This window comes from Vombatus ursinus, unplaced genomic scaffold, assembly GCF_900497805.2.
Source record: "Vombatus ursinus unplaced genomic scaffold, bare-nosed wombat genome assembly UNPS02014848.1, whole genome shotgun sequence".
Lineage (NCBI taxonomy): Eukaryota > Metazoa > Chordata > Mammalia > Diprotodontia > Vombatidae > Vombatus > Vombatus ursinus.
Window position 1 is genome coordinate 1947678 of NW_020954626.1, and position 24226 is coordinate 1971903.

At 35.5% G+C, this 24226-nt stretch overlaps 1 protein-coding gene across 2 annotated transcripts in view; it reads right to left on the bottom strand.

Moving 5' to 3' along the window:
* Positions 1-923: 923 nt before the first annotated feature.
* Positions 924-24226, bottom strand: part of SPPL2A (signal peptide peptidase like 2A) — a 69557-nt gene continuing 46254 nt past the window's right edge. The window contains exons 7-16 of one of the 2 annotated variants that reach the window (XM_027840838.1): positions 24059-24155; positions 23662-23763; positions 21760-21841; positions 20218-20292; positions 15465-15521; positions 15192-15245; positions 14671-14773; positions 13040-13114; positions 11234-11394; positions 924-2774 (exon numbers count right to left, since the gene is read on the bottom strand). In XM_027840838.1, the coding sequence (XP_027696639.1) occupies positions 2703-2774; positions 11234-11394; positions 13040-13114; positions 14671-14773; positions 15192-15245; positions 15465-15521; positions 20218-20292; positions 21760-21841; positions 23662-23763; positions 24059-24155 (878 nt within the window). In that variant the 3' untranslated portion in view covers positions 924-2702. The remainder of the gene's footprint in view (positions 2775-11233; positions 11395-13039; positions 13115-14670; positions 14774-15191; positions 15246-15464; positions 15522-20217; positions 20293-21759; positions 21842-23661; positions 23764-24058; positions 24156-24226) is intronic. The other variant, XM_027840839.1, reaches the window with a different exon arrangement.

Here is a 24226-nt window from a genome sequence, read left to right on the forward strand (position 1 = left end):
GGATCAGGAAGTTAAAAAGATTCTCAAGTGCACATTCCATAACTGGATTTTAGGAAAACCTAAATGGAAGGGAATGTTGAGATCCTTTCCCCCACTTCAATGGCTTCATACTTCAGTAGTATCTGAATCTAAATAAATAAAAAACCATATGTATAAAACATTTACATACATATCTCATATAGAAGGAATACTCAATAATCTATAAGTAGTTTTATTTATCTTGTACTAGTTATAATTTTTTGCTATTGGTGTTAAGGACAAGTAAATACAAGTTTATTGTTTTATAAGATAAGCTCAAAAAGGAAATTTTGTTTCTCTTGAAACTAATAGGGGAAAAAAGAAAATGTGAGCTTCTAATACTAAATCCTGTCCTCCTCTAATTTTTAGTCACTGAGATTGTTTTAAACTTTGCTTTCAGTGATTAGGTAATTTTGTACAGTGTTCCTTAAAATTTTAAAGTTAAAACATCCCTTGAATTTTACCTTCTTTAATAATTGCACATTATTTTTAGTTAACTTAAGTTACATTTGAGTTCTTTCATTAACCAATCTAACTTTTTAAGAACATGTTGCCTGTCATGAGTTAAAAAATAATTTCCTATTTCTGAGTTTATTCGATAGTTTTAACAAAAAGTTTTACCATTGAAAGCAGCGATAAAGCAATGCTCAGAAATAAAGGAAATGGTATCAGTTCATATTTTCAAACTGGAAGAAATTTCAAGAAGTATAAAGATTATTAAATTAAAATTATTATAAATAATTATTTCAATTACATGAAACAGAATTTTTATTTTAAGGCATATGCAACAGAAAAAAAATCATAAGCAATCTTGGCTTAATGTGATAAAGCAGAAAATGATAATTGCTATCAAGTTTTAAGGCTGTAACTGTCAGTTTAGATGAAATAGCACTTTTGCAAAAGAATTATTGGATGAAAAATTTTATTGACATTATACATCAAAATATAGATGAAGCTTTTCAAGCAATTTAATCTTGTTCTCTCACTATCAGAGTCTGCCAAATAAACTGGATTTTCAATAAGAAACTGTTTTAGGAAGCCAAGATTAATTTTTCTGTCCTAGATAAGGCATTCATTTAATAAGAACCTACAAAAACCTAGGTTTTGGTCCCAGTTAGGCCACTAACAAGCATTAACTTGGCTCACAAACTCTTTGGACTTTTAGTTTCTTCATTTTCAAACTGCAGAGGACAAGACTAGAAGATTCTCAAGGGTCCCACCAGTTCTTAAATTCTATGGCCTTCTGATCATTAAATACACTAAGCAAAAATAAGGGTCCTGGTGTTCAGATGGCCTGAAGGGAATTGTTTTAAGAAACTATGCTTAAATCACTTTAGCTCCTTCCATTGGTAATTAACTAATGCAAAGTTAAACATTAAACCAAAGAACCAAATTCCCTTATAGTCCAAATTCTGTCTGTGTCATTTTCTGATCTTTGAAAGAGAAAAATTAGCTATGACTCAGTAAGTTATACTTTGGCCTTAAAAACAGATCATAGCTACATATCATACATATTTTGTAAATTAGTTACTGAACTGTACTATCTTGGCAGTTGCACAATCAGTCTTTGTTAAGGGATTTATAGGAAGAGCAAAAGTAAAAAAAAAAAAAGGTATAAAGGTGATTTTTGACTCACTGACCTCTAGGAGACCTGGATTTATGTCTTTGGATTAATTGCCAGATTCCCAATTCAATGAGCCTTAAATCATAGAACATTAGAGCAGGAATGGGACTTCAGAGTTCACCTAATCTAATCCTTTCACAGGTGAAGAAACAAAGGTAGAGAAATTAATGTGGGTAGAGGGACTCAAACTAAGTCTCTTGATAATTTAGTGTTCTTTCTATCACATCACACTTTGTATGTTATCAGGCTACCATTTGCTCCCACCTGATTACAACCACTCAAACAAAATCTAATGTTAATGAAAAAAATGAAAGCTATCATGCCAAGACATAATAAGCTATTAGAAAACAGATTTAATTTTTGGTGTTGGTGACTAAAATTTTAGTCACTTCTTTTTTCATCAGCTTTTGGAAAAAAGGTTATAACAAGATATGTTATATTAAATCCTTAATTGGCACCCAATTTTAAAGTTGTTTTACTTGTACTACATTACATAAAAACAGTATTTTGTGCATATTCCCCAAACTCCAACATTCTATGCCCTACTTACCTGAGAGGGTCAGTTATTAAATAAAAAAAAAATAGGGGAACTGCTTTCTTTTATATTTTAGTTATTTCTACATATATTTAAGAACTAGTAAGATATTTGTGTGATTCTTTAATAGTACAATCTGTTCAAAGGTTCACTGGGACAAAAATAGCAATTTGTCACTAGTCGTGGAACTAAATTCAAGCCAGAAGAAAAGTATTTAACCAGAGGCCCAGGGGCAAGATATGCTTTCAGAAAAAAATATTCTGCATACAATGCACTTGAAAATTGCACAGACCATATGTTTTTATTTAATGTGAAGGCACAACTAACATTTTGGCTCTTAAAATACATTTTAATTATTTATGCTGTACTTTGTACCAGCTCATAAAAAAATACATATGCAAGCATTACAAATTATTGAAGATTCTTTCAAATTTCCCATTCAAAATTCATATTTTAAAAAATCAAACTTCATTTGTCTATTTGTAGAAAAACGTATATAATAGATTATTGCAGGTTCACCTAATATCACTGTCTGACAGTTTGTTGATCAGTTGTCACATTTTCTTCACTAGCTCCAGAGTCCAAGTTTTCCATCATCTAAACACAAAAGAAAACATTGAAAAAAAATTTCAATATTCCCCAATTTTTCAATGAGTTGACATAGAAAGCCCCTAGTTCCCAGGAGGACATTACATGAACTCTCAGGATTGAAAGGTGTCCCTTTTTGCTAAGAGGTAAGGAGAGAATACATTCTAGATATGAAGGACACCTTTATGTGAGATGGAGTGCAGAGCCTGGAGAATATTTGAGTAGCCATCCTTTCTCTTCTTTCCCTTTTGATTGATCAGGTGCTCCTTTCAAAATGTGACCCCAATCCCCACCATCTTACTGTCTAAGAGAAAAAGAATTTTCAAATGAATTTATAGGAACAAATATTCTCTTAATGCACTTCCTATCCCTTAAAATCTTTCGAATAAAAAGAAAAAAATTCAGATTCAAATACAAATGCAAAGCTTTTTTTTAAATGCTAAACTTTTAATATGCCCTGAATGTCTTCTAAAATTTATAAAAGGAAACAAAATATTTTTCCTAAGTCATCACATCTTCAAAAAGACATAAAACTAATGACAATATAAACAGAAAGAATGCAAAAAAAATTGTGAACAGACTAGCACAAAATGGAGATTTTCTCTGAACTTGAAAAGTGGTTGATTTGGTCATTTACAGATAGCTATCCTATTTATAAATGGAGCCTTCTCAAAAATCAGGTCATTAAATATTCAATAAAATGATAAAACTGGAAAGGTGCTGATATAAAGATTTAAATGGCTGTTCTGAGTGCTTTTACATTATCACTTGTTAGTTTCAGCTTGTGACTTCTAAAAATAATAGAAGTACTTGTGACATTTAGCAGAGCCAAAATGGATGGATTGTAGGATGCTAGCCAGATGTAAAGTTATTTCCCATTCAGATAAAAATAATGACAAAAATTGAGGCTTTTAACTCAGTGTTTTAGAATTTGAAATTTTTACTACAAAAATAAAATGATTCTCTAAAATCCTTTACAGCTCTAAGTACATCAAGCAAACCACAGGTTTTTCGAAGGAAAACATACCATTATATATTATGTTAGTCAGAAACAAAGACTGAGTCAAATCAAATCAATGAAACAGAAAAAAATTTTTTATACTTAGAAACATATTATTCCATGGCAGCTCATGTACATATAGAACAAATACATAATGTGCTTTCTCCAAGTTAAGAATGCTTCAATGAGTCTGAATTCTTGATGTAGTAATTTACTACTTCTGTACAGAAAAGATCAGATAGGATGGAGAATAAAGACTAAAGAATAAGTCCCTTGCTTTTTTAAAGCAGACCTTTCATTCTATAAGCACAGATGTAAGCAAGGTCTGATCTTTTTTTTTTTTTGAGGCAATTGGGGTTAAGTGACTTGCCCAGGGTCACACAGCTAGTAGGTGTCAAGTGTTTGGTCTGAGTTTGGATTTGAATTCAGGTTCTCGTGACCTTAGGGCCAGTGCTCTATCCACTGCGCCACCTAGCTGCTCCAAAGTCTGCTGTTTGAATCACATAATTTTTTCTCCACTAGAATGTGAGTTCCTTAAGAGACTTAGTGATTACTTCATTCTTTGTATTTGTACCCCTATAGCCTTGCATGGTGTCTGGCACATAGCAAGTGCTTAATAAATGCTTCTGATTAGTTGTATGACGAGTAGGAAGACTACATAATGGAGAAAAGTGATAATGACAATATATCAAATAAGTATATCACTGAATCAGAAAATCCTATAATTGGGAGGGATCTAAATGTCGTCTGATAATACAGCAGCTTCCCAAGCAGTATCGTCATTCACATTTAGCTCTATATGTCTAATGTTTTTTATGAATGCTTAAGAAGTGGTAAAATATTTTTGCTGACATTCAACAATTTTAAAATACAGCAATATATTATATCACTGTATTCCTTTGTGTCCTGTAGGGTTTTTGGTCTTAAAGAGTTCTTTATTAAAACGCAGTTACCCCACACAGATACTGCTTTGAGAGTGACTCTTTTCTGTTATTACTGGGTCACAAAAGGACATTAATTTTTGTAAGATTCTCTCTAAATATGAAACTTCTGTGGGCTGTGAATTAAGAATAAGAATTTCGGAGCTGATCTGAAAGACAATGAGAGACTACTTTGCCTTTTGTGCAGCAGAATGACATGATGAAAATGATCCTAGATGAAGATGCCTATGATTGCAGAAACATATTGCTGGTTCGTGTAAGTCATTAATATGACAGTACTAGAAAAATGACCACTGCCACCTTAAAGTGGGAGTAGTTAAAAAACAGAATTGCAAAGGTGAGTTTAAAAGTTCAAATGATGGGAAGAAAGCTGGGAACTGAATATAGATGATTCAAGTTGAAAATCTCTTTCTCTTAGCAAACCTGGAACATTTTTCCATTCTCTCTGATGAAGTATGGACTTAACTCGATACCAGCTGACTGTGTGTGACCTATTGGCAAATGTTAACCTATGATGCAAGAAAATTTTCACCCAAATGAGAGTGTACATTCCTTTCAGGACAGCTTCTCTATTCATTCAAATATTCCAGAAATGTCATTCAGCTTCTTCACAAATTATGAATAGCTTCTTTAGCACTTTGATAATTGTTACATATAGAAAATAAAATATATTTAATCCCCTAACTTCTCTTCCAAATATTTTTATTCTAAGATAGAGGAACAGGATGAGGTCAAAAGATTCTGGGTCTCATCCATGTTTCCAGGAGAGAAAGGAGAGAATGTTAGGTGATTGAAAGGCATTTACATTTATTATTTCCTATTTCTTTTTGAGTTATATTTTTAATTAACCCTTTTTAAGGATTTTAGGAATCATTTTTGATAACTGTAAATGAATCATTAATTCATCAAAGCAGATCCAATATGATCTCTGCTTTGAGGCAGATTAAGTATATGTATATGGTATCTACAATTCTTGAAAGGTATATATTTTGTATTTTTTTAAAAAGTTTTATAAATTAACTTCCTATAACTTTTTATAAATTAATTATTTTCACTAACTCAGACTTGTGTCTCCTAACCTCTTAGAAAGGGCTTACTGTAGTGCAGAGTAGTAGGTGGATGGAAGGTATTAATTTCAATTTGTAAAAAAAGATAATACATGGGTGACAATTAATTTCTCCATAAATAAAACCTCTGTATTGGATGCTTAGGCTACCTATCCCACTTCAAACAAAACTTTTCTAGTTTGTGTCTATGGCACAAACACTTACGATAGTCACAATGAGTTACTAATAAACTATTCCTCTCTCTCCTTTCCTGCACATTTCCTTTAGATGGATTTGGTGCAATGCTCCTCTTATTTACTTTCTCTATTGATACTAAAAGTATATTGAATCTGTACATTTTTATACTTGTATAGTATTACCAATTGAATTAGATTTATTCATAATTAGAGTAGGTCTTAGTTCCCAAATTCATGAATAATTGTCATTAAACTTCTAAAACACTGGGATTCTGATTCATGGTTTCCACATATATAAATAGATGTAGTATCAGCAGAAATGGGGTCCAAATGTGGCTGCTTCTACCCACCCTCCTTCCAAGAAGAGTTATGTCTTATAACTTAGCAGATAAATAAAGCACTTAATTATGGGATAGTCCATAGGAAATTACCTAAAAAGTAAAAGCAAGCCTTGCTATAAACTGTTGCTTTTCAAATTGACTTAGCAGAATAATGACACTTTGATGCATCAGTAATCTTACTTTCTCCATTGGCTCAGATGACAACCTTCCATGTCTTCTCGTCTTGTTCAAGTCCTTCCATTAATCTTTCAGATGAATGAATATATGAAAAAGCATTTATTAAGTGCTAACTATATGCCTACTACTGTGATAAGCTTGGGGATACAAATTCAAGAGAGGCAGTTGCTTTCTTCATGGAGCTTACATGTTAACACGAGTAGGGAAGAACATTATCTGCCATGTAGTTTAGATTAGATTTTCCTAAGGTATTTGAAACCATTCTTGAGACAGGCGTGAGCCAGTGGTGTCTCCTGGTGAGCGCAATGCACAAGACAGCCACCAAGGAGGCAGGAAGGCTGCACCCAAGTGAATCAATGTTGGTTCCTTACTGAGTGTCCTTTCAATGCACTGGCTAATTCAACTTCCAGTTATTGTTAGATGATCTATTAGTTTCTCGTTTTCTTCTGAACCTGAAGCACCAGAAGAAGTTCTGTTCTACAAATGGTAGAAGTGACAGGGCTGGATTGGAATGGTTTTGCTGAAGTGGGGAAAAGGGGATGCAGAGAAAGGCAAGCCCTGGGTGGTCTCCTTGCTTATTGAGGGGGGTAACGGGTACATATTGTGAGAAAATCTCATTGTTCCACGGGGATTAGAGAGACAGAGAGTGAGATGTAAACTGACTGTGGGTGTTTAGCAATTAGAGACCTATGTGAGTGTGTTCCATCTTTAGGAATCATGCACTGATAATGATAAATGCTATAAACTACCATTTGATGAATTTGTATAATTTTTCTATTTGGGTATAAATAGTGATCTCCAGGCTCACCAGCTGTGGCAGGCTTGAGCTTTTTCTTAAGAATGGAATGCAAAAATTGTCTAAGAACTGTTCTGAAGGAACACATCAGGATTTTTTCTATTGTACTTGGAGACCTTTATTGGTATTCTCTGGTTAAAGGCACTGGGGGAGCCCCATGAAGGGACAATGCTTGATCTTCTCCAGGAGCCTAGCAATCTTTCCAGAACTGGGGATGTGGACAAATGTGCCACATGGACAAGTTGATCTGCTGAGGACAGGAGACACTAGATCAGTTTAAAAAGAGCAGAAGAAGAGACTGCTTCCATTCTTGCTCCTGTGAACCACAGTTTCCTTTGTCTCTGGAACTTCCAGTTAGGGATAGGTGGATTGACTCCCTGCAGAGTGGATCCTAGTACATGTCCCAGGGTGGGAGGGGAAAGCACAATCACCCTCAACAGTGTTTGGCCTGGCACAGCAGAGTAAAGTTCAGGCTCTGGTAGTGGCAGCTCCCATTGGAGCACTTGGCTCTGCCATAGAGAGGTACCCCTTAGACCTCAGCAGGGGCAGCATTTGCAGCAGCACTTAGCCTGGCAGAGGACATGGCCCTAAATCTTGGCATGGGGTGGGCAGAGATAGTCCTTCCTCAGTATCAGAAGCAGAGCAGGCAATGGTGTGGGTGCCAAGGAATGGGCACTGGTTTGTGCCACAGCAAAGGCAGGACCCATGTAGCCCTTTTCTTACTGTAATCTGGAACTGACTGGGCTCTCCCCATATTGCTGCCAATATAGTAATCATTAGTTGCTGGTTAATTCCTTCTTAGAGCTGATTTAGAGAACCAAAGTGTAGCACTGATGGGAGATGGAGTGTTAAAATTGTCTCCAAGTCCTTTGGAAGAGGGGAGCAGAGGCCTCTATAGGGACGCATATTTAGTATTCCCCATATATGCCCCTCCTCCCTAACGGAACTCCCAATTCTTGGTTGGCGGATCAAGGAACATGGAGTAGGAAGTGGTACAGGATGAATCTCAATATTGACCCTTGCACTGGGACAGGCTGCATGCATGACCTCTTAGCTACCTTTGGAGAGATGACCCTGACCCAAGATGAGGATCAATGACTGTGCCAGAAGTAGCATCCTCTGTGCTGTGGCCTTCGTGTTCCTGGTGTTGCTCCTGTTCATCATCACCGCTTTCCACTGGGACTCCCACTGTGAACTGCAAAGATTTGGTATCACCCACCACAGGCCCTAGATTGTTAAGATCTGGCCCTTCGTCCTTCTCAGGTATAGGGGAAGATGAAACGTGGAATTTCTGGTCTTCATTCACTTCTGTAGTCAGTCACTCCTTCATGGGGTCATTATTACATTATTTATCTCTTTTTTTTTTTCCTGTTTTTCTTTCATCTTCACTAAGCTCTTCTTCCAGTGCTGCCTATAGTAGTAGACTTCTAGTATCCCTGAAATGAGGGCTGTCTAGTAACGGCTCTAAAGCCATTGAAGTGGTGGAAGATTCTCTGAAAACCTTTGGAACTTTGCTACCAGGTGGTAAGGTGTGGCAGGAATATTAGATGCCACTCAGACTAGACTAGCTTTTCCTTTCCATACAGAAACTCTCCGTGAGACTTAACTGACTGAGGAAACTAAGGCTCTTTGCCAGGGGTATAACTTCCTCGTGGCTGGGCAGACTGGGGGTGGGGGGAAGGGGCAGGCAGTACAGAGAGGCATAGAAGTTATACTTATGTCAATCAACACTGTGTCCTTATTGAGTCCTTTCTATGCTATGGTTAAGGTCACTTCATCTTAAAAACTGTTAGGCAGTTAAGTGTCTATGAGTGTCTTATGTCATTACAACTCTGAACCTGAAGCACCAGACTAGCCTGAATCAGGCTGGGCCTACCATAGGGAGACAACGCAAAAAAAAAAACGGTGGTCAAGGGTGTTTTCTCCTTTTACTGAATCTGGTGAATGGAGCTACATAGCAATCAACTGACAAGCCTTTTCCAGAAGTAATGATATTGTTGATTTGATTGCAATTCACAAAGAACATCAAACCAACACAGAGGCCTTTGTAGGTAGAATTTGGTAGAGACCAGTGCAATATTTGGGCTATCCATTTGGTATTCATCATTTTCACTTCATAATAGTATGCTTTATTTTATTTTTTTTAAAGACATCCAGGAAATCCTAACAGAAGATGAGATTCCATTCTTTCAATGTTTATTTTTAAGTCAACAAAATATTGACTGTCCTTGTTAAATTGGTATTCTTCAAAGTGATTACACTTTGAAAAGAATCTGAGCTAACAAAAACTTGACAGTAGTCTTTTACAACATTACTGGACCAAGTGGTTTCTCCATTGTGCACTAAATTTTTAAATGTGAAGATTCTGATAAATGGGCAAAATTTATGCAAGGTGATTCCAGGACATCAAAGTAAATCAATGCCAAGAGAAAATATGTTTTAACATTTAAAGGTTATAAAACATTTTAATCAATATTTTAGACTTTCCATTATGGGGTCTTAACCCCACTGAGGCATTTAGGAACAATGCCTTATCTGATGTCCCATGGAGATTTCATAAAGGGATTAAATATGAAGACATGAGCTTGAAGTAATGGGAGGAGTTTTCCTAATTTTATTCATAATGGATATTGTAAATGTTGATATCACAGACATGACACGGCCTAACGATTTTGTGTAATTAATTTTCCATTTAAGAAGAGCATTCAGCTCAGAATATTTCCTTATTTCTTACCTGAGACTTCTCTGACTTTTTCACCATGCCCTTATGCCTCTCCTCTCCCCCATCTTTTGCTTTTCAGTTTTCTTTTGTGTTTTGTCTTCTCCTGTTAGTCTTTAAGTTCTTTGAGGGCAGGAGCTGTGGTTTTTTTTTTTTTTTTCACATTTGTATCTACAGCACTTAGCACAGTATATAGCATACAGTAGGTGCTTAATGGATATTTGCTGACTGGCTGACAGCATAGTTAACTGGACTTGGAATACACTCATCATAACATGGACCAAAGCCATGACTTTGACCTCAGTAGCAAAGTGCTTCTATCTAGAGTTTCCCAACTATTTTCAGTCATAGTACACTTGTAAACATTGTGTGGGTGAGGCAGGGGAGGGAGAAAAGGGAGGACTTAGCTTCAGTGAACTTGCATGGAATTTCGTTTCACAGAAGAGACAGCCCAACACAAGTTCTGATAATGAAAATTTTCCCTTCCCTAGAAATTTACAGGCTAGCTGATATATCACGTTTAAATTCGTCATCACTGCCTTGTCTCTGTCTCTCTGTCTTTTTAACCAAACTTTTGATTTCATTATGGTAAGAAATTCCTAGAAAGGAAACTTGTTCTTATCAAAGCTGGCCTATACCTGCTTGGCAACTCAAAATTTTAGAGAGTTGCCTCGGGCACAGAAATTAAATGATTTGCCCAAGGTCATTATCTATGTATCAAAGACAGGACTTAAACCCAGGTCTTCCATTCTCCAAAGCTGGCTTCTTATTCACTATGCCACCTTGTCTCTTATCCTGAAACATTTTTATAAGCATCTTTAGGAGCTTAAGAGCAGCTGGTTATTTAGTTATATAAAATTATTGCTTTGGCTACTTATGGAGATTAAAAGTTAATTTTTAAGTAAAGTTATATTTTCCATGAATCATGCTTTTGTATATCTGAAGATATTTTTAGGAACTTGAAGTGACTTTTGTTTTCTGAAGTGGTTTCCCTCCTAATCTTTATCTTCTTCTTTCCACAGTTACGGTTTTTCAAAGTATCTTCTAAGATTTGTGCTTTTGGCTTCAGATACAGAGAGGAAGCTGTCAGAAACTGATGATGTGGCAGGTAGGCAGCCACCAGAAGATTCATCCTGTTTCTACAACGTCTTTGTGACCCACCAAAGTAATTGAGGAGACAGTGACCAGTCAATTAAGCTAACTAGTCATAACGGTAAGTCAAAGTATCAATACAGAAAGCTAAGTACATACCTGGTAGCTAGTGCCTTTCCAGATCTTTTTTACTTCCTTACGTCTCCAAGCAACAATCACAACAGTAATAAGTGTGCAAGGTACTAAGTAAAGAAGAGCCGGCTGCCCCTGCTTCATTAGTATCAGAACTATAAACGTGAGCACCATGCCCACAGCATAGGCTGCAAGAGGAAGAATGCTACATTTTAGTCTTTTACATTCACAGGCACTTGTGCTGGTATTTTAAAAATTACTGAAGACTTTATATTTAAACATTTTGAAGACCCCAGCAAACTAGCTTCTATTTACAGTTTTAAGATTGTTCTGCTCAAAGCTTTTTGAAAGCTAATCCCACAATCTGTTAAAAGTTAATAAACTGATTAGAGTGTGTGCATATTATTAGTTTAATTATTCATCAGTGATAAAAATAGTAACAGTAATGCTGCAGTTATCTGGTATCACCAGAGAAGGAATTGTTCCATAGTCCAAACAATTAAAATGTAATTATTCCACTGAGTGACAATACTTTGTTTCAACCACTTTGGATAGTTAAAAAAGTACTACAGACTTTGCAGACTCCTTAAACAGGAGAAAAATATACTGAGAAGTAGTTAAGCTTTTTTGGATGATCCAAAGTAACCATTTTGAACACACAATCATAGAATGTTAGAGCTGGAACAAACCTTGGACATCGCTATAGGCCAATCCCATAATTTTACAGAGAAAGAAACTGAGGCCCAGAGGAGTCAAAGGTCAAACAAGCTCCCCAGTCCAGTGCTTCTTCCATTATATCAGCATGCCTTTTAAAATGCCATATTATCTGATAACTTTAGGGCTTACTGAGATACAGAGCTGCATGACTCTAGCCTATATTTTTAAAATTCTTTGGTTTGATGTTTTCCATTTTAATTTCCTTTAAAAAAAAGCTTTTCTCATCTTTCTTACTGTTAGACTACCAACTATCTTTTCTGTAAGTGTGATTGAGTATAATAAAGCTCCTTCTTTGGCTTGTTTTGATTTGCTATGGGCTAAGTAACTAGATCAGGGAGTTTGTTATAACTGTACCTAAAGTGGACGAAAAGGCGGTGAGTAAAGGCTAGAAGTGCCATCCTGTGAATGAAGGGTGTGTACTTTATTCTTGGATGTTTGCTCAGAAGTCTTCATGGGTATTTCCTGGTTGCTGCATGTGTACTAGACAATTGCAGTTCCAGGATAAGTGAATTCCTAATAAGCAAATTATTATACTTTATATTTAAATGAATCTTCTTTTGCTTTCAAATCTATTTTTGGGATTGGGCGGTAGACTCAGGACAACCTGTGATTTCTTTGGCAGAAGGAATTCCCAATTAGGAAATTCCCTTTTACCAAAGAAGAGCTATACTTGCTTTACCAATTAATAGCCTTAGGAAGTTGCCTAGAAGCACTAAGAAGTGAGTAAAGTGATTTTCCTGGGGTCATGCAGTCGATCTCTTTGTAAGAGGAATGGCTTAAAATCAGATCTTCCTGCCTCCAAAGCTGGCTCTCTGGTCACTATACCAGGCTAGCTTTCTGAAATCTAATTTTTTGCCTTATACTAATTAATATTTTTCAGTCTAATTTTCTCCTTTCAAAAATCTTGTGAATTAGGTAAAAGTAAAGCAGATATTGCAGTCTCCCTTTGGCAGATGAGTTGATTGAAGTACAAATAGTTAAGTGACTTGCCTATATTCACCCAGCTAGTTATGAGCACAGTAAGAACTATAATCTGTGTGCCTTGGCACCTAGATTCCCAGACACTCTTCTATTTGTACACAATTATGAATCAAAAAAGGAAATAAAATAACTTACCAATTACACAGGAAACATAGTAGATAGAAGAACCAACATGGATATCGAATCTTCGACAATAAGCAACCAGGAGACCTAAAAAGCCCAACAAGATTAATTTCTTAAGGGGAAAAAAAGACCTTTAAAGATGAGTTCAATTATGTATGTGTTTCAATTTTATAGTAGCAGTAAGGAATCTTGAATGCTCTAGAATAAAAGAGGCAATACAAATTTAACAAAATTTGAAACCACTAACCCTAAGATAATCTTAAGTAAGTTCTCTCTCTACTGACCTTCTAGAACTTTGTCCTCCTCTCTTGAATTTAGAATATTTTAATTTCTATTATATTAACTGTGACTATGGCTAATCCTTTATTAGAGGAGGATCACATCTTATCCTCATAGGTGTTAGATTACATCGTAAAAAAAGCCTATTTTCATAATAGTACAAGAAAGTTTGAAGTTTTAATTCTAAAACTTAAAAGGTCAGTAAAATATCAACTCTAGTTTTATAGGTGTACAGAAATAACCAGTTTCTTTTTACTTTTTCACTAAAGAGATCATTTGTAAAATTCAGTCTATGAAGAATTCTCAGAACTGACTATTAATAAATATTTATAAACACAAATGCACAGCTAGCTAATGTACACATCACATACATCAGTGGTAGGCTTGAAATATAATTGCTATTTTATTTAATCAAAATAATTTCCTTCTGTTGCCTGAATTCATAGAAGAAAAGGTTCATTTTTATTATTATTTAATTTAATTGGTTTTGGTCCCTGTTTAGTAAAAAAAGGAAGGCTTACTATAGTTTGTTGTTTTCTATTCTTTCAATTGTTGGATCACATTTATACACATTCAAAGATAACAATATTTAACATTTTGAAATGGGAAATTAAATTTTAAAATCAAGCCATGAATTTCTGACAAACTAGCAATTTTTGAAATTTTAAGTTGTTTTAAAGTCCTACCATAGAAATGATTCTCTACTTTTTCTGTTCTGTAAAAAGGGAATTACCAAGTGACCATTCCAGGCGTTATGCTAAACAGGACTACACTTTCTCAGCTTCCATAAAGGAATACCCCCATCTTCTCTCTTCTACTGGCCATGCCGAGAGAAGTACTAACTAGGACTCTTCTTTTTTAGCTGACAGGCATTACAATAGAGCTAGTACCTTCTAATGGCCTAGCTTCTCTCATAGGCATCTGATGCATAAACTGCCCATGATCAAACATGAGCTATACCTCTCAGGAGATGTGATTGGTTGCTGTAATACTGTGTATCCCTTACATGTCTGAGAGCACTGTTGTTCAAAAGTCAGGTAGAGCAGAAAAAGAGAGGATAATTAGTTAATATCTTAAGTGAAGTCTACTTCAATGGTCCAATCACACAACCATCTCTTCAAGCATGCCTCTTATTATCCTGCCCTGGTTCTTCCAATTCTACTAGATTCTTCTAAACCATCTTACATTTTACAATAGAAATTTATAAATATAATTTGTTTTATAAACAACTTTGGGAACAGTATCTTCTCTATAAACCTGTAGTTACAATGTAACTTACTAAAATTCAAGGGAAATCTGAAAAAACAAGTTAAACACCCACATTAAAAGCAAATAAAAAAAAATTATTGCAGACAACTGCTCACCTGGAACAATAATGTCTCCAAAACCCAGTATTGAAACAGGTGCTAGACACACACTCATTGCAGAGAAATATATCAATCTTGGTACTTTGATAACAACTGGCAACTGCAGGAGGAAACAATGACATTAAGCCTCATCTGAATCTTTAATTATCACATTTAAAAAGCAATGTACTGACATTAGAACTACTGGTTTACCCATTTTAATTGACATTTAAAAAGAATTTGAAGTCAGAGGACACACATTGAACACACACACACACACACACACACACTCATGATTAACAAAGCTTGAAAGAAGCAGATTATGTAGCTTTAGAAAAATGAAACCCAACACACACATAGGATTAATCCTATTAATCCAATAGCCCCACTGTCTAACTTCAATGACCAACAATATGACTCAGGTCTTGAAACAAGTTAGACTTTATTTTGGCCATCTGTTTTTTTCCCCCAAAGAAGAATCTTGTCTCAGTGGGTGTGATTTTAGAGTCCAGTGAACATATCTGAAATACAATCCTTACTTTCTCATGGGGAGCTGAGGGCTGAGCAGTGGCTTCCACCAAGTTTCCACCATTCTAGGATGAAACCCAAGTCAATAGGTATTTAATAATTTTAAATGACTAAAAAGTGGCTATATTTTGTAAGAAAAAAATTATACCTTAATATGCACTACATGCTCATCGAATTAAATGAAAAGACAAAATTATTAATTGCAGACACTATGGAAATGCAGCAAAATTGATTGTGCACACACACTCACTATAAATATGTACATTTGTGTAACACATTCCTACCTTTTCATTGCTTCCAAAAGGTCCAGCTGCAACTTCGATCATGATACTTTCCCCATTCTATTCAATGGAAAAGAACAAAGTTGTGTTCCCTAAATGATTTAACAATTTGCCACTGTTCAAGAACTCTTTGAGCACTTAGCACATTGTTCAGGACAAAGTATCTATCTGGTTAATATATGCTGAATGAATAATTAGTAAAAAATGTGTCAAAATAAGCTGCAAATGCTTTTTCTCAATTCAATATTCATGGAGAACCAAAAAGAATGTAGTCATCTAATACACACAAAAAAATACCTAGCACACTTGCTCTTCCTACAATGGTATTGATAAAACATCAGCAACTGACAGATAATAAAATGCACACAATTTAACAAAGTAAACCAAAGTACTGTTCTGCCATAACATATCATTCTGATATTCACAGTCAACTCTTCATTATTTGCATGAATAATAATGAACAATGATAATTATGAATCTTTCATATTCAGCTAACAGACTTCAAATTTATACTTTGATTTGGGTCTATGTGGATATGGTTTTCTCAAAAGTCACAACACCTATTGTATAATAATGAAATTATATTGCATAACAATTAAATGACTTTCTAAACATTTAATACTGCACATTACACATTAATAATTGCTGAATGAAACAGCATCCCAAAAGGAACTGGAAAGCTCTATAAGCCTCCTGACCTTGAAAGTTGCTCATCTTCAGTTCTGTTCCCTTTCCACACTCCAAGCTGGAATTAGCATTCTCTCCCTCCTTTTTTGCTCAAAGCAAAAGGGAGTACAAGATGGAAGGGGCGGAGGAGCAAACTTTTGTATAAACAGTTCCTGGAGATGGAACTCAGCATGGAGTTGGCAAATACTCCTGTCACTGAGCTCAGGATGCTATGGGATACAGGTCTCAAAGTTCTATCATCTCAAAGCAAAATAGGTTATGAAGGTAAATACTTATTAAAACCAAAACTGATGTTATTAAAGGAAACGTTATGACAGACTAAGGGTTCCCCCTTAACTTTGATTCCTGGGTGGGAAAGGTAATGAATTGTTTTTTTAAAGGCTCTTTTTGCTCCTGAGCAAGGTGGCAGGAGCAATGAAATTACCAGCTGTAGTGACCATTGCTTTGTCCTTCCACAGTAAGAATACAGTTTAGTTTACTTCTTTAAGAAAGCTAAGGACTTTTTTCCTCTCTTAAAAAAATACTATTTGTCATATGGGATAGCTCTCTGGGAGGGTAAGGAAGAGTAACACATGGGATACTATGATAACACAAAATAAAATATCAATAAAAACAAAACCAAAACCAAACTAAGAATATTCAAAACTCCTCCATCCATCAAACTTCTCTTCTCTATCCATCAAAAGCTCTTTGCATTGTCACCCATTCTCTCCTCCTTCCCTCATTTTGAATCTTGGTTCTGCTAGTTATTACTTATGTAACAACTTAGACAAGTTACTGGGTAAGTTAATTTACATTTCTGGGTCTGTTTCTACATATGTAAAAATGTAGGAATTAGACTACATGACTTCTAAAGTCCAGATCCAAAAACCAATGATTTCCAACTCATACAAGACTTCTCATTCTGGAAGTCTCACTAGTACCTCAAAAATGAGTGTTAAAATTGAGTTTATTTTCTTTTTGAAATCTGCTCCTAGTTATTACTTCACTATTTCTGTCGGGGGCACCATGATTTACTGAGTCTCCTACATCTGAAAATTGGTATAATTGATTCTTCTACATTCTTTACTTCTCATATCTAACCAGTTAGCACTTGATGTCTATTCTACCTACATATCACCTCTGGAATCTGTCCCCTTCCTCTCTATTCCTCCTGCTACCATCCTAGTATAAGGATAGTAGTATATACTACTTGCCTAGACTAGAGCCTCCAACCAGGTCTTCTGGCCTTCATTCTTACCTTACTTCAATCCAGCCCTCTTACCCAATCCTGTTATAATGACTACCAGACTAATCTATCATATACACAGTTATGCTTAAATAACTCCACTGCTAAATGTTTTTGAGTAGATCCTACTACTTTGGTCTCTACATTATGTCTCTCCCATATGATTGTAATAGCCTCTTATTTGGTCTCCCTATCTCAGCACTCTCCCCACTCCAATTCATCTTCATTCAGCTGCCAAAGTGATTTTTCTAAAGCACAGGTCTGACCATGTTACTCACCTGTTCTCTTCAAAAAACTCCAGTGGTTTTTCTATTACCTCCACAATTAAATATAAAATTCTACACATGGCATTTAAAGTCCTCTACAACTTGGCTTCTTCTTATCCTTCCAGTCTGATATCTTACTCCCCTCCACACACTCTATAATCTAGCTACAGTGGTCTATTTGCACGTGCATATGATATTCCATCTCTCAACTGTCTGCCTTTGCAATGGTTCTCCCTTATGCTTGGAATGCTCTTCACATTACTTTTTAGTTTTCCTGGCTTCTATTAAGACACAGCTCAAATCTCATCTTCTGCAGAAAACCTTTTCTAGTCTTGCCTTTGAGATTACCTTCCATATTAATTCCTTATATATCTTACATGCACCTAGTTATTTACATGTTTCACATTCATTAGAAAGTGAGTTCCTTGATAGTAAAAATTGTTTTTGCCTTTCTTTATATCCCTGTAACTTAGCACAGTGCCTGGCACATAATAAGTATCTAATAAAAGCTTACTGATGAACTATTAAGTCATTAAATTAAAGGAGAAGGTGACAAAATAAATAGATGCTAAGATTACTTCTTAAATCATATTGCTACATCATGATTGAATTTCCATTTAATGGAGAGTTGACTGTGATTCAATTTGCTAATGAATTCTTGAAATCCCAAACTTAAATTCATTAACACTTTCACATGCTCTAAATACATGCAATCTTATATTCCTACTTCTATACCTACTTGCCTACCTGCTATTAACCTATTAGGCTCATGGACATGATGTAGCACTTCCAAGGTTCAAACCTTCTAAGTATAACAGCAAAAATGGAAAAGTTAAGAACGAAATTATCTGAGATTAAATGGATGGTTATGTAATGAGGTGATTTCAACAGCCTAAGAGTGTAAATTTAATCCCAATATAGAAAACTTTAATAGCATTCACTTTTTTTGTTGTTGCCTTGCAATTTTATTGTAATGAATACGTCACTAGTAAACATTTCCAGTCTCCTGGGGCTAAGAATGAAACAAGAAAGCAAACAATTCTTTACACATAGTAGAAGGAAGATGGAATAGTCATATATATGTCTTTTCTCCTCAGGGTTTCTAAACCTACAAGTCCCTAAGGAAAGGACCTTAGAGGTTATAGATCTTTAATCATTCTCTGTGTGCTTCTATTCTGATTGGTTACGTGGTGGGGGGCATTTCTCACAGAAATGGTTGATACGACTGAGATAAAGAGACGTGATGGCACCTGAGGATAATTGTTTATTGGTGTAAAGTTGAACACTCTCTCACTGTAAAGAGCTCAGCTCTCCCTTGCATATTTTGCTACATCTATATATCCATCTCTCTCTCTCTTTCTCTCTCTCACACATTAGCAAGTGATAAAACATAAGATACTCCCTTATAGAGTAAACATCATCTGGACAGAGACTAGTAAAAGTATTGGTTTACTGTATTGTGTTGTGAAGATTCAATAAAGCACTGTTACTATAGGCCAGATATTAAAATAGCTTTGCTATTTGGAATCTGCCACAATAATGGTATTTGCTATAATGGATTTGCTGCTTCTTATAAATGCATGCAAAGTGTTGTAAGCCCTTAGCCTGAAAAGATTTGGTGGGGCTTATATTATGGTCTAGAAGATAAGAATTTTAATAAAAACTTACATTACAATAGCACCAAGCACTAAGCACATAAGCACTAATATGTTTACGTAGGTCAAGCGATCCTCAGCTACTGAGATTCTAGGCAAGTTACTTCATTTTTAGTCATGTTTGCACTGACTATTTCATAGGGCTGTTTAAAGATCAAATGAAATAATGTATGTTTTTCATGAACATATAATGCTATATAAGTATGTTATTTTTTTCCATTCATATATGTAGCCTCATCAATGTGGCATTTATAAAAGTGAAAAATGCTAGTAAAATATTGTAGGCTGGTGATAAGTTCCAAATATAATTTTTCAATTCAAAATCATTTGGAAGAGAGCTATAATTCATTATCACTAGGGCATATCCCTGAGATTATAATCTATATTATATGTAATAAAGGCTTTCATTATAAATTAAGAGATCACTGGGAAAGAAAGAAGGAAATAAATGGTGGGATGAGGTGGGTTTAGAAAATCAGACTTGGTATGGATAGGCAAAAAAAAAATGAGTTAGGAAAGGAAAAACATGATTTAGAAATTCAAGAGAAAGAAACACAAATCAAGAAAGGATGAGTGAGGAGTAGACAAAGTAGGAGTGATCAAGTAATGATAATAAAGCACCTTTTTAAGTTGCTGGATGAAGGAATAAAGGGGGGGAAAAGTCAGCACCATACCTATGAGTATCTCAAACTAGAGACAATTTTTTAGTTAAGAATACACAAAAAGTACAATTATGCCCTCCATTAAACTGTTTTAATTTCAATAGTAAGAATTCTCAAAATATTTCAAAATGGGGGGAGGGGATTCATAAGGGTATTTCAATTTCATGGCAAAATTCCCAAGCATGAACAATCTAATGGACTGAATAAGTGTCTTATTTCTCAGAATGTTATGTATAAATTTCAGAAATATTAACATACCTTTGTGATGAATGGTGTTATGAAAACAAAAAATACATCATAGATGAGAAGGAGGACTAGAAGTATTACACACGCCTGTCAGAGAAAAAAAAAATTAGAGACTAAGCTTCCCACATCCTAAGAAAGAACTGATAGTATTTTGAGACAATCACACGTCTGTACACTCATTAAAAACAAACAGGGGGCTATCTCCAGTCGTCCTGATCTATATCTCACCAATGGACCCAGATGGCTCTGGAGGAGAAAGTGAGGCTGGTGACCCTGTGCAGCCCTTCCTCTCTCAATCAAAGTCAATTGCAAGTCATGTCATTAACTCCCTGACATCATGGTCCTCTTTGAGAATGAAGGACAAACACAACCTGTGAGTAGTCCAAGCTGCCTGAATGGGGACCCAGCTGGCCTGTTCCAGGTGGGGCAACTCAGCTCATCCTCCCCTTTCCTCTCCCTTCCCCCATCCCTTTACCTGAAAGTGTTCTGCCCAAAGGAAGGTAATTTGATGGCCTAAAGCTGCCTACTTAACTAGGGGTTTACTAGCTAGATTTTTCTCTAAAACACCAAGCCTTAAACACAATTCACTCTGGAGCTTATAGAGTGGACAACAATAGGTCCCTGCCCAAGCACCACTTAATGGTTATTTTTTGACACTCCTTGCTCAGAGTGAATGAAACAGAAACTGTTTCTCTCTTGGTGAGCAACCTTGAGGGTCTTCCCCTCCCAGCTTGATTCTTTTTTTTTGATTGATTTGATTAAAGGGGCCATCTCTAGGCTCACTCCTTAAAGAGGACTATTCACTGAATAGGTGATGCCTCACTCAAAGTGAGAACTTGAAAAGACTTTAGCTTAAAAAGGCCAAGGTCTCCCACTGCGTGGAGGCCATCTCCTGATGGCGTCCTGATCTATATCTGGCCACTGGACCCACATGGCTCTGGAAGAGAAAGTGAGGCTGGTGACCTTGCACAGCCCTCCCTCACTCAAATGAGTCAATTGCAAGTCATGTCATCATCTCCCTGATGTCATGGTCCTCTTCAAGAACAAAGGAGAAACCACACAACAACAAAAAACAAACAGACCAACCCTCACACAACTGCTATTTCTAATTTTGTTCTATAAAGCAAAAAGGATTTTGTTTTTCTTTTTACCATTTTCATTTCTTTGAATATCACTGATCCAAAGCAAAGTCCTTTGTTAAATTTCTCCATTTTCTACAAGGCTATTAGGTATGTTATCATTCAAACAGGCAGTACAGTGTGGTAGGAAGAGTAGTAGACTGGGGGTCAAAAGACCTAGATTCAAGGCTCAGCTTCCTGAACTTACTAAGCTGGGTGACCTTGGTGAGGGTGTGGGCCTCAATGTCCACAAATGTGAAGTGGGGAAGATCTAAGTACTTTATATTACCTACTTCACACGGTTGCTGTAAGGGTCAAGTAAGATCATACACAGAAAGTACTTTGTAACTGTAACACACTTTAAAAATATGATTTGATCTTATTTTATTATTGCACATAATTAGTGTACTTTGGACAGGGCAACAATATACTCTACCTTGAAGTTGGGTAATTTCAATGTTTTAATTAGATTCAGACAGAAAGCCATTCCCAAAAGATCTTGTAAAATCCAGGCCCATCTGAAATCAGACATTAATTTTCTTATTCACAGTTATTTTAAAATGGATCCTCACAAAATAAAGAGGTCACAGAGAATAATATGTCTAACAAAATCAATACAATTAACATTAAGCACCTACTACTGTAGATAAAATAGTTGGGAGAAAAAGAAGAATGAAAAACTAGACTGGCCCTCAGGAAATTTGTAATTTAAGAGGATAAATAAGGCACACAAATCATTATAATATAAGGAGAAATTGCAGAAGAAGGCTCTCTTTCAAGGAGAAGGGAAGCCAGATATGGGAAAGGCTTTATGAAGAACAGCATACTTGAGAGTTAGATCCTGAGAGAATGGATGGAGCTCAGCATTCAGGAGATGGGTGAGGAAGGTATAGTCGAGGCATATGAATAAAGTCACAGAGATGGGAGAAGGAAAGAAGAAAACAGAGGATGGTGTGGATTCTAATTTGACTGGGATGTAGAAATTGTGAAGGGAAGTAATGTAAGATAAGGCTGAAACAGGAGGTTGGAGCCTAATTGTAGAAAGAGTTGTATGCTACTATAAAGGACTTTAATGGGGAGTTAGTGAAGGTTTTGGGGTTGAGAAGAAATATGATTTCAAAATTATTCTGGCAGCCATATGAAGATTACATTGGAAACGAGCGAGTAGTGGCAGGAAGACTATTCAAGACTATTCAACACAATTATGCCAAGCAAAGATGGTCATGAATTCTTGAACTAGAGTGATTACAAGTTAGATTTGAAAGGAACAAGTATGAGATTTTGGAGGTTGAATCAAAAGGACTTTACAATTGATTGTATATGGATAATAAATGACTAGAGCAGGTCAAGGATGACTCAAAGGTTTCTCAAAGTTGACTGGGAGGATGGTTGTACTGTCAACATAAATAGAGAATTTAAAGGAACTGGTAGGCTTTCTGTGGAAATGATTTCAATGTAACCATGTTAAACTTAAGGCACCAGCAAGGCCATAGATAAAGAGGTATCTAGCAGGCAACTGGAAATGAACTCAGAAGAGTTAGAATATTGGAAAGTCATCTTCATGGAGCTGTTAAATGAAGGCATGGGAATGTATGAAACTGCCAATAAAGAAAAGGGAAAACGGCCCAGAACTTAAATCCCTGTGATGTGACTACTGATGTAGCATGGTGTATTGGTATTGGACTTAGAATCTGGAAGACATGGGTTCAAATTCTGCTTCAGACATTAGCTGTATGACCCTGGGCAAGTCACATAAACACTCTGGGCTTCAGTTATCTTATGAAAGCAGTGGGTTGGATATGATCTCCAAGGTCCCTTCTAGCTCTAAATTTATTATTTTATGATTGTTTACTGTTACTTTTGTTAAAAAAAATAAGAAAACAATATTTCCTACATGTACTACAACAATGATATGCTAGAATACTGGTCACTATGATGAGAAAAAGATGCAATAATGCTAACTTTGTTTTTAAAATGTTGAAGAATAACTTTCCTAAACAATAAGCTAACATGAGCATTTTATTCTAAAATTATTTTTAAAAATTTCTATCAACCTTTAACAATATGTTAATAATACATTAAATGATCTTTATCTTCTTTACTTTTAAGCCTGCATTTAAACATGAAATAACAGTTTCCAATGTTTTTGTATATTTGAATCCAAATCAATCAATTTCAGAACTGTTTACCTGACATGGTTTTTCCTGAAAATTCATTCTTTAAAGACCATGATATTCTAGGATAAAAGCCATAAATTCCTCAGCCAAGTAGATGATTAACTGGGTGAAATGTGTAACAATCTGCCTCTAATATAAAACAGTAAAAATTGATCTCCTACCTGTCATCATTTCGAAATACAGCCCAAACAACAGCCAAGGATATGCAAAATGCTGCAATAAAGAGGAGTCTCACTTCAAAGCTTTTGCTGCCACATACAATCCTAAAACAAACAAACAAATGAAAACAAATGGAGAGAATTTAGTTTGCCACGTAGTTGAAAACAGATTGGGGGTAGGGGGAGGAGGATTAGTTAGGGTCATAATAGAGCCAAAAGAAATATAAAAACAGCCATTCAGTACTAACGCTGCTGCAATAACCACTAGTTTCCCTTTTAAATAAAGTGACTAGTAATGAAATGTTTAAATGTATGATATTTTGATATTTCTTCTTTTTTTTGCATATAGCTTAAATAACTAATAGCAACATTCTACAGCTGCTCAGAAAAAAATTCATACCTGCATCGTCCACATGGTATTTTCCCAATCAGTGGTGCGAGGCAATTGTATAAACTCATTGAAGATGCCAAGCAGAAAATTGATATCATAACATAGACTAGAAAAAAGGAGAAATATTTAATGAAAACAGAGGAAAATGTCAGTAAAATGCTGTTATGTGGCATAAAA